The sequence below is a fragment of the Teleopsis dalmanni genome, chromosome 1, assembly GCF_002237135.1.
Source record: "Teleopsis dalmanni isolate 2A chromosome 1, ASM223713v2, whole genome shotgun sequence".
Taxonomy (NCBI): Eukaryota; Metazoa; Arthropoda; class Insecta; order Diptera; family Diopsidae; genus Teleopsis; species Teleopsis dalmanni.
This window is the reverse complement of record NC_051846.1, coordinates 135,797,100-135,809,012: the sequence shown is the minus strand read 5'-3', so window position 1 is coordinate 135,809,012 and position 11,913 is coordinate 135,797,100. Positions and strand designations below refer to the sequence as shown.

General features: G+C 30.3%; 1 protein-coding gene across 1 annotated transcript; it reads left to right on the top strand.

The window, feature by feature from the left end:
- Positions 1-3,651: 3,651 nt before the first annotated feature.
- Positions 3,652-6,841, top strand: LOC119668916 (NADH-ubiquinone oxidoreductase 75 kDa subunit, mitochondrial-like). The gene is made up of 9 exons (XM_038078595.1): positions 3,652-3,739; positions 3,969-4,155; positions 4,214-4,545; positions 4,612-4,848; positions 4,911-5,374; positions 5,427-5,758; positions 5,814-6,180; positions 6,302-6,429; positions 6,516-6,841. The coding sequence occupies exons 2-9, from the start codon at positions 3,973-3,975 to the stop codon at positions 6,672-6,674; spliced, it is 2,202 nt and encodes a 733-aa protein (XP_037934523.1). The 5' UTR covers positions 3,652-3,739; positions 3,969-3,972; the 3' UTR covers positions 6,675-6,841.
- The last annotated feature ends 5,072 nt before the right edge of the window (positions 6,842-11,913 follow it).

Sequence of the window (11,913 nt, the reverse complement as noted above, 5' to 3'; positions counted from 1 at the left end):
TAATTATATATTTTAATTATAAAAAAAAAATGTTTAGAACAATTCTTACCTCTTGTTTGTTTTGATTTTTTGATTGTTTATGTTTACATTTTGATTCATATGTCAAATTTCGATCATTTCCAATGTTGCATTCGTCATTTTTGGTATAATTTTGGTCGAATTTCGTTTACTGTATTCTAAAGTAAGTGAAAAAGCACGAAGCTCTGTGTATGGTTAATGAAATTTACTTAGTAAGTTAAGCTTAAGCAGGATATAGACGATGCTACTTGTATTCAAACTTAATATGCAAATCAAATGTTCGCTTTACTATACACTTTGAAACAGGGTATACATACTTCATTTTGATTTATTTTCTACAGCATTCATAACAACAGCAGAGCAAGTACAGAGTGCAAAACAATAATTGAAACTGAAGAAATTGACGTGATGATAATAGCAACAAGTTATTTATTTCATTATATGAAGATTTCATATGTAAATTCTTAAAACTAATAGTACATTCAAACTATCTCATTTAGGCGATTTTGCTCATTATAATTACTAATGAGCATGATTTACCATACAAAGAGCTTTCATATAAATGAGCTGATTTACAATAAGTCAACTCATATTAGACCAAAATTGTCGAATGCAACGCTTAAAAATAAATTTCCCACAAGGGAAATGACCAAAATTTGAAGTATTTGTCATATATTTTCAAATATAAAATGTAAACAAACAACAACTGAGCTATAAACAAGTACACTAAGAAAGTGAACTGTTTTTATTAATTGAATATGTAATTGATCAATTATATCAATTATATATTTAAATTTTTAGTGAGATATATTATTAAGTGAAGTTTGTTTGTATCAGATGGATTTAAGTCAATGGCAAAAAAAAGTACGTACTAGTATTTAATAAAATTTTTTGTTTTCATAAATTATATATGCAATACATATTTAAATAATTGATTTTAGATTAATTTAATCAAATATTATTTTCAGACACATTAAATGAAGAGAAGGAGAAATGCTTGGTCGGAAAATGCCGAAAGACACTTTTTGGAAATATGGGAGGAAAGACTGCCACAATTACGGGATGCCTGACGGAGCGCACATATTTTTAATGAGATAGGCACAGAATTTCAGAATAGGGGTTTTCTGGTCACTTTGTTAGAAGTGCAAACGAAGGCCCACAACTTTACACAAAGATTTAGGTAAGTATTTCATAAGTGAAATTGAAAATTACAATTATAATTGGTGCATTGAAACTGTTTTGTTTTTTATTATGTTGTGTACTTTCATATAATAAAAAGAGATTTAAATGTAATTTTGTTAATTTTTTTATTTATTTTTATTAATTCGCTTGTTTGTTTAAAATAAAGAGCTTTAGGAAAGAACAGCGATGTGTTGGAGCTTCGGGAGGGGTGCCATCCGACTGGAAGTACTTCTATATATTAAAGAGATTCCTAGACAATTTGCCCATACATAACACTACAAAATTAGTGTTTGAAAGTATTGCAGGTGAGTTTTCACAAATTTGTTTAAGTTTTTCAAAATAACGAATGTGTTTATTAATCAGACCAGGGCCCGTCATGATGCATCGTTGCTGTCGCCATACTCCATTCGATAAATCCAATGTTATCTCCACATCCATTGGCAGATCCAATATCTACGTCGGAAGTTTCTGAAACACCTGTAAAAAAAATAAATGAAGATAATATGATTGACTTCTTTTTGGAAAAGCTTTAGAATCTGACAGATATGGAGAACCGTGACATGAAGCTGGAGAAACGCACAGATGCAGGATTTTTAAATTTAATACAAGCAAGCAATGTTGCTTTGTCGCGTATAGTGTCATCAATGAAAACGAGCTTTTCGTATATCCAGCTCACTGGAGACAATGACTCCAGCGATAACGGCATTTTTGATGCGGTCAACTGTTATTATATATTATAATTAATAGTTTTATATAATTTATAATTATTTATTAATAACATATTACATAGCTTATAATTATTATTATCATTATTAGTTAGATTAAGTTGCTTAATATTTTTTTGTAAATATTTACGATATTTAGATTAAATTGTTTAGTGCTATAAAATGAAATATTAGGATTTGGTTAACTTCTAATAAAACTAACTAAAAAATGTAGTAAACATCGTCCTATTTCCTCTCCATTTAGATCGCCGTCATTTAATAATGACACTTCTGGTTCTTGTCGTTCTGAAACTAGCTGTCGTGCTTTCAGAGTACGTACCCAATTTTTTTCCACTACATCATTTTTTTCATTTAAAAATTTGTGAAGAACACAGCAGAATCATATAATGCTGTTTGCGTTTTCAATTATGTTGTCAATGCCCCTTCCCTATTCTGCGAAACCATGTCTTAAGCTGCCAAAAAACATTTTTAAACACTCTTCGACATTTAGATAATTGGTAGTTAAAAGTTGTTTGACCAATGCTAGCGTTTTCATCGCAAGGGTATGATTTCATAACATCAAGATCAAGACGGTTATTTTGACATCATTAATCACCCTGCTTTTGTCCTCTAGACCAATAAAAGAATCATTGACTCTTCCAGGATACCCAACATTTAACGAAAACGGTATCTGTAAATAAACAGTAAAATATATTTGTGCGTTTATTGAAATTTTGCAAACAAAACCATCGCGTACCAGCCCTTGTAGTTGTAGTAGTCAACAGCACTCTGACATTCTAGTTTTATTTCAATGTGACTTCCTTCTTTAGTGTTGTTTACAATTAAAATGTTTCAGTAAAAGTAAATTGTGAACTTACTCATTGCACCTAAACATGGTGAAAACCCAAGAACCTCAAATGCTCTGATACACTCATTCATCTTGTCGCTTGTTAATGGGAATGCATTCATATACAAGGGTGAAAGAATTTTCCACACCTCCTGACAAAATAATTTAAGGCAAATCCACACAGTCGACTTGCTAACGCCAAACAGATTTGCTACGCTTCTGTATCCAGCCGACGAAGCAAGGAATACAACCCAAAGGAAATTTTCTTTTCTAAATAAATGGAAATCCAAAAGGTTGTAATTTTTTTCTGTAATTCTTTCAACATAGCTCCTTAAAACATTCCAAACTCATTCCATAAATATTGTTTATTTTTAAAATATTTGGACCATTTTTCTGTCAATCCACTTCCCAGAATTCTGCAAAAAGGAAATGTTAATTTTTAACTTTATTTAATAATCATGGTCATACTAACCAAAGTCCAGGACTTCCACCGGTTCCTAGCAATTTTAGTGTAGATACTATTGCTATTTGCTTTTTTCTTATTTCAAGTATATTTTTCGGTGCATGCAAATTCAAATATTGCTTTCTTTCTATTATTAATAATTTCACAGACTTTATATATAATATTTTATAAATTTTCTGCGTTTTCCATTTTAAAATATTTATTTTACACAATACCGAAATATTTCTTTGTGTTTTATTTGTAAACAAAAAAGATTTTTATAGCTTTTTTGACATATAAAAGTTTTATTAGCTGCATAAATGAGCTCATTAAACGCTTCCTCATTTATATAAATGAGCAAGTGCTCAAATGAGACAGTGTGAACATAGTTTAAACTGTTGTAATTCTTTATATTAACGGAAATATTATTTTTTTAATTTTTTGTTTTGTGAATACAGCCCTGTGTTTTCCAACAACATTGCTAACTTGCGCTGGTAAATTTGTGCTATAACTTCTGTTAAAATTGCAGATATTACTGCATTTTTGGTAAGTTTAGTTAATGGAAAATAATAAAAATGTATTTAAACTTCTAATGCAAAAAGTAATAAACTATTGTGGCAAGAAAATAACTATCGGAATGTAGTTCTTTGCACAAGCTATCTGCGGTTGACCAAGCTTATGTAATTAAAAGATTTTTGCAAGATCAATATTTTAGTTAAGACAGCAAAATAAAATTATAAATTGTCACTACAATTAATCAACTGTGTGATTTCAGAAAAATGATCCGTGCACCGCTTATTAAAGCTTTGGGCACATTTGGCTCGCCTACTCATCGCATTTCGAGCAAGGCGGTACGCACCAGTGCTGCTTTGGCACAGACACCTGCAAAAGCTCCAGAGAAGATAGAGGTATTCGTTGATGACATTCCCGTGCTAGTAGCCCCAGGCACCACTGTGCTTCAGGTGTGTACACATTTCTTATATTAACATTTTGCTGATTTATATATGTACACATATGCAGGCTGCAGCTGTTGTAGGTGTTGAAATTCCTCGCTTCTGTTACCATGAACGTTTGGCAGTAGCTGGTAATTGCCGTATGTGCTTAGTAGAAGTAGAAAAAAGTCCCAAACCAGTTGCAGCATGTGCAATGCCTGTTATGAAAGGTTGGAGGATTAAAACAAATTCTGAAATGACACGAAAGGCACGAGAAGGTGTTATGGAATTTTTACTTATGAATCACCCTTTGGATTGTCCTATTTGTGATCAAGGTGGTGAATGTGACTTACAAGATCAAGCAATGGCATTTGGATCGGATAGATCTCGTTTTACTGATATAAATCATACCGGAAAAAGGTTTGTATATTATAAAATAATATATGTGTTTTAAAATTGTTAATTTGATTATAATTCGAATTGTAGAGCTGTTGAAGACAAAGACATTGGGCCTTTAGTAAAGACTATAATGACACGTTGCATACATTGTACGCGCTGCGTTCGGTTTGCTTCAGAAATTGCGGGTGTAGATGACTTAGGCACTACTGGCCGAGGAAATGATATGCAAATTGGTACATACGTTGAAAAAATGTTCCTAACGGAATTATCAGGAAACATCATTGATTTGTGCCCAGTTGGTGCGCTTACCAATAAGCCCTATAGGTGAACATATATATATACATATTTTTTTTTGGAAATAACTAAAAAAAATGTTTATATTTTAGTTTTGTAGCGCGTCCTTGGGAAATACGTAAGATAAGTACTATCGATGTGTTGGATGCTGTTGGTAGTAACATTGTTGTTAGTACACGCACAAATGAAGTTTTACGAATTTTGCCTCGCGAAAATGATGATGTCAATGAAGAATGGTTAGCAGATAAATCTCGTTTTGCCTGTGATGGTTTAAAACGTCAGCGTTTGGTTGCACCAATGGTTCGCGCACCGAATGGAGAATTACAAGCTGTAGAATGGGAAGGAGCTTTAATTGCTGTTGCAAAAGCCATTAAAAATGCTAAAGGTTCTGTTGCAGCTGTAGCTGGTCAACTTGCAGATGTTGAAGCAATGGTTGCCGCTAAGGATTTGCTGAACCGCAACGGAGCTGAAACTTTAGTTACTGAACAAGGGTTTCCTAATAAAGGTGCTAGTACCGATTTACGTGCTAACTACATTTGTAACTCAACAATTGCAGGTAATAAAAGAACAATAAATCTGAAATTCAGTAATAAATAATTCATACTTAGGTTTGGAGGAAGCTGATGCAGTTTTACTTATTGGTACAAATCCACGTTATGAGGCACCGCTAGTCAATACACGTTTACGCAAGTCATATGTCCATAATGAATTAGAAATTGCTTCAATTGGGCCAAAAGTTGACCTGTCATATAAGCATGAAAATTTGGGCGATGACGCTGGCATGATATCTCGCGTTTGTACTGGTGGACATAATTTCTCAAAAGTTTTAGAAAAAGCAAAAAAACCCGCAATTATAATTGGTGCTGATATACTAGAACGCAAGGATGGTGAAGGAATTTTAGCGACTGTAGCAGCATATTGCAAGAAGTTGAACAAACCAGTGAGTTCTTTAATGTTTAATATCCTACGAATTTTGCAGTACTTTGTATTTTCAGAATTGGAATTCGTTCAATGTTTTGCAAAACAATGCAGGCCAAACTGGCGCCTTTGATGTTGGTTATCAACCAGGAATACAAGAAGTAATTCAAAAGAAACCAAAAGTTTTAATTCTACTTAATGCAGATGCTGGCAAAATTACAAGAGAACAGTTGCCGAAGGATTGTTTTGTAGTGTACATTGGACATCATGGTGATAATGGAGCATCAATCGCTGATGCAGTATTACCTGGTGCCGCTTATACCGAAAAACAGGCTATTTATGTTAATACTGAAGGTCGTGCTCAACAGACATTGATGGCAGTCTCTCCACCAGGCATGGCGCGAGAGGACTGGAAAATTTTAAGAGCAATTTCTGAAGTTATAGGTATATATTAAAAATATTATTAAATAAAAAAAGTTAAAATAAATGTTTCTTGTATGAACTAAATACTAAAAATACAACATAAATAAAGTCATAAACAGTTATTAACTAATTTTGTACACAGGTACTCCATTGCCATATGACACTCTTGATGAATTACGAAATCGAATTGAGGATATAGCGCCACACTTGACTCGTTGCGGAACTTTGCACCAAGCTGCGTTCAGTGGACTTGCTGAACAAGTTGCCACTGTAATATAATTGATTTTTTTTTGTTTTTCGTTTTCTTTTTTGACTTTATTACGAAAGTATAAATAAAATACATTTTCAATTTACAGTCTAAGTCGATTGACAACACCAAAATTGATGTGAAACTAAAGGAATTACGTGATTACTTTATGACCGATGCGGTATCCAGAGCCTCCCCTACAATGGCAAAGTGTATATCAGCATGCAATAAAGAACAGGCTAAGCAGAAGCAAAGAGCTGTTTGTTAATTTAATAGTAAATATCCTAATTAATTAGTAAATTGATTGATTGTCCGTATTCGCAACAATGTAAAACTGCAGATAAAGGAATGTAAACGAAGTAGTTTGGGTAGAAATATTGTAACCAAATTCAACTCTTCAAATATATTTTTTGTTAGAATGCTATTACACATAAATTCTACAAAATGCGTTTTGATTGTTAAATAAAAAAAATAAATTATATATTTTAGATGAATAAGAACGCTTGTCTAAAGCTAGAACTTCTTCTTTTTTTGTAATCCTTTGAGGTGTAATTAATTATATGTATTAAATATTATTTAAGTATATATTATGATTGCTCCTTTTGAAAAAGAGGTGCATTAATGATGTAAAATATTATTGTCAGATCTACTAAGACAAGCAATATAAAGGACGTAATGATACAACTCGACATAAAGTGTGCAGATTGAAGAAAATGTTGCAACAGCAGTAGCCATCGTAATAAATAAGGAAATAAGAGATTCTATAGCCCTTTTGATTTCGGATCCGATCCAATGAAGTGGTCCAGTTTCTCTGCCTCGCTACCCGCTAGTTGCAATTAAGATCCATCTACTCACACATGCATTTGTTAACCGAAATAACTCTTCTTGTTCTCACCGTACAAAATTTTAAGCTATATATTAGTATTTGTATTTGTGTTTCGTGTTTCCTACTATATAAATCTAAACGGGTTACAACAAGAACCAGATATATTTATTTATTTCTATGTAAATACACTTTATGCATTTGAATAGAAAAAAAATTTCCAATATTTATTTTAAAGTTAAAATAAATACTGAAGTATGGTGAGAATACATTTTATTGGGAAAATAACTCACTGGTCCCTTCGTGCCCATACCTAAGAAATGAGATTGGCACTATTTAAATTTTTATATGCGATGCTAATATAAGTTTTTTATAGTGAATCTTCAGAGTTTGAAGGAACATATACACAGGATTCAGGAGACCACTAATACAGTTTTCGGAAAAAATTCAATTATTGATAAAATCTTTATACTAAAAAGTGTCTAGTTCAGAATTATATTGCAAACTAAACTCTGAACCATTTCATAACATATCAGGTGTACAAAGCATTGGAACTTGCAATAACCGATTCTCATACATTATTTGGTGGATCGCAACCATTTCTTGGCTTGCATAAACTTGTTCCGAGGCTACCTACTGATGGTTGAATTCAATCTAAATTAAAAAATAACGCCGAAATCTTAATGGATGCAGTTACAACAAATTTGTGAAATCAATGAAAATAAAAGAGTTTTCTTGTGACTCTATGTCGCAGGGATTGTAGCCTACGAATTGATGCGATCATTAGTCAAACCACTTGTGCCAAACATATCTTGTGTTTTGGCTTCGCTTACAACAGCTTATGTCTACTTTTATTAGAGGCCAATGGCACCATGAAACATTTCGTATATCTCGTTACTGTTCTTTTAAAACTCAGACTTAAATTTTTAAAGTCAGACGATGTAACTCAAATATTGTAATTTATCGCAATACGTTTACAATACAATGGTTCTTCACGATTTGAGTAATGTGTTTATTTTACAAATTATTCCTAAAAGATGGTTTTAGTGAATTAAAGTCTCATCACACGGTGGCTTTCAGTATCACCTTTTGAAAAAAAAATAAATAAAAATATAAAAATTATAACGTTATTGAAGAGTTTTTTAAAATATCCTACAAAAATTTCACTGCTATCTTAAAACTCAAATCACATAATTAGTTACTCTTAAGACCCCATTTAACATACAGCTCCAAATATGCGTTCTTAAAGGTATAGACATAAGCCTACCACTAGCTTTTGAGGGAAAGGCATAAAGAAAGAGCTCATATAATAAAAGGTATGTACAATATTCTGTAATGACGAGATAGACTACAAATGAATTCAGAAATATCATAAAAAAAATTTGTAAAACTGCAATAAGTTGCATCCATACGTTTGCGTTGGTTTGGGTATGTTTTTATAATGCATATTAACAACACGTTTAGACAGACATGTGTACATATTATTAGAGATGATGGCAGCAATACTGCTTTGATGATTGTCCACCTTTGTTAACTCATCCTTTTTTGTAGACTCAACAGCCGATACAATATTGCATTAACCTGAACGTCTTTTACTCTTGAACTAAAGCGCTGAGATAGTATAATAGCATAAATGATATATAGAGACTATTGTCCTACTATTATAGTCCAGTGAACAATTATATAAGTTTTACATAAATATTTAGTCATATTTATTATGTATGAATTTCTGAAAACTAAAGCTGATAGTAAAGAAAAGATTTATAAGGCTTGTCCTATTTATCGTCAACAATTATATGATTTTAATATCTCTCATATTTTTCAATCTCTATTAAAGGATGGTTTTAGTTTCTTAAGCAATATTGGACATTTTCATACTTTTATACTTACGCGCAACTATTAACAACTTCGAACGAATATCAAAAAATTATTTGATTGAACATTGGTATTAAGTTTTAATATTTTCTTGAAATAAAATGTTTTCTTAAAGTTACTTATTAGTTTTAGTTATTAAATAAAGATTTCATATAAATGATGTAGTTTAGGAATAAGAACAATTAATTATTTAAATAAAAGAAATTTCTTTATACATATGAATATGTAAAATTTCTTGAGTTTTGGGGTTTAATGTAAATAAATTTACTAACAAAGAATTTCAATGTAATCAATAAACTTAATACAAAAATTATTATAAATTATGTACAATGTATTATCAGGAATTAAGAGATTAATAAAAAAAAACGTTAAGTTAAGATTTACAAAATTTTAAAAGAAGTCTCATGAATAATTATATAACTAAATATTTTTAAATTTTTTTAATAAAATAATTTACGTATATATTATTAGATTTTTTTTATATCACACAAAGGAATAATTATTAAATTACTTTATGCTATATTTAATATAATAAAACATTATTGTTTATATAATATATATATATATATGTATATTAATTTTGTATAATTTTTATACGTTTATTAATTTTTTGTAGTGTATTTTATAACCAATAAAACTCATTAAAATTATTTATTTCCAATACACACAACTAAAATATTTTGCAAAAATAATTTTTATACGATATTAAATATATATATATATATATTTCAATTATTTTTAATTTACTATAAAAACAAAGCGTGTAAAATAAACTTTTTAGCGCGTTAAACACACCCGAAGAAGGCTGCAGGTATTTCACAATAAGTCTTTGTAATTCATTTACAAATCTTTGACAATATTATAAAGCCAACAATTTCATTTCTTAAAGGTATTAATTCGATTCATCTTATACCGCATTTTATATGAAATTCATTTGAAAAAATGCACGCAGTTATTTAATTGTATGGAAACACAGAGATAAGATAAAAACTTGATTTAGTTTAATAGTTTTTAAATATATTGAGATTGCAATTATAATACAATTTATTTTCAATGCTTATTGTAACTCTCTATAACTGGATCGAATTCCAATAACACTTATTTTTACTACATTTTATATACATATATATTTACATAAACATATGGACCTTCAATCTGACAAACAGAGGAAAAATGTTTTAATGTAAATTATATATGTATATATATATATAGTTAGTTCTTTCTTGCGTTGCTAGTGCTGATAACAGAACTGAGTTAAATCAATCTTCAGGTAATATCAATATTGAATAAATACGTTGGAAAAGTATAAATGGACCGTATTATTTAAAACTATATATCATATTACGTAGTTCGGAAAGCAATTTCGTTTTTTTCACAACAGAGAGCCTAATTTTATTTTTTCACAGCCAACTTCACACTTAGGCCACATAATCATTATATAATTTGCTAACTGGATAGCAAGGCTTGCTAGCCGAAATATACGACTGGGTTGAAGACACATTAAATATTGAAAGTAAAATGTTTTATGCTATCGAAAAGGTAAAAATGCTGTTGAAGCAAAAAAAAAATTATCCGATAAGCATCTGACTGGTTGGCAAAGTTTCGATCCCTCAATTTTAATGTATTTAAGATGCACTACGTCCTGAAAGACCAGTTGAAACCACAATAAAGGCATTACTTGATGCAAGCGGGCGGAAAACCTCTGGTGAGATCACTGAAAGATTAAATTTAACGAATTCGATCTCATGATCACTTGAAATGCCTAGATTTAATGGCAAAGCTCAACATATGTGTTGCTCATGTTCTTACAGAAAGAAATTTGTGACGTCAGATTGACACTTGTAACTTGCTTTTTAAACGTTAAAAAATGATTTTTGAAATGCAAAAACATTATAGACAAGAAATGGGTTGTTTACAACAACCCACCATGGAGTAAAAATATGAACCGGCTCAAAGTGTACTGTCATTACCTAGAGTAATTGAATACATGACTTAGGCTAGAATTAAAAAAAGTAGTTGTAATAAATAAAGATCACCTTTACAATTTTTATATAATTTTTTTAAAAAAACGTATAAACATGTTTATTACATGAGAGAAAGAAAAATTCATGGTACTGCCATACTAACGACAAAATTGAAATTTTTAATTTTATAAATAATTTTTTTTATAAAAACATTTTAGTAATTGCAACTAAAATTGTGTATTGTGTAAAAAACGGTACTTTGAACTGAGCAGTAAATCGAAAATACCGATATTTATACGGACCAAAATCTGGAACCAAACCGGAAATATATCGATTTCTTTCGGATCAGTACCGTACAATTCGGTACCATTTGTACAATTCGGCACGTTTGTCTTCAATTCATAAAACTTTAATTAATTTATAAACGCAGTTTGTTTTTTGTAAAGTCGATTTAAAAATAATGAATAAAAGTATTTCAATCTGTTACCAATATCAGATTTTTTTGCCAGAACGAAAACCAGAACGCAACTGACAAATTTTTTTATTTGGGTCGGAACAAAAAATTTACGATTCAAAATCCTAGCAAAAACTACAAATATATGTTCTTATGTTTTAAATTTCAGATACGAACTGTTCACACATAAATTACGTTTTTAATAAAAAAATTCAATTCTTAGTACGTAATATATGAAGTCATAAAAATAAAGTACTAAGAAAATACATACAAAAATTGTAATAATAATCTTTGTATAAGAATTCATTCATACAACATCAACTCTTGGATTTAAATATATATATAGTTTTATTGAGAGCAAAGGCTATTCTATATATCCCCAGTGTTCGAC

What these genes read in the sequence shown, in the direction of transcription:
- LOC119668916 (XM_038078595.1), top strand. Translation starts at nt 3,973, where the DNA reads ATGATCCGTGCACCGCTTATTAAAGCTTTGGGCACATTTGGCTCGCCT. An exon ending in GCAAGAAGTTGAACAAACCA is followed by an intron (nt 5,759 to 5,813) that starts GTGAGTTCTTTA and finishes TTGTATTTTCAG; the next exon opens with AATTGGAATTCGTTCAATGT. An exon ending in AGCAATTTCTGAAGTTATAG is followed by an intron (nt 6,181 to 6,301) that starts GTATATATTAAA and finishes TTTTGTACACAG; the next exon opens with GTACTCCATTGCCATATGAC.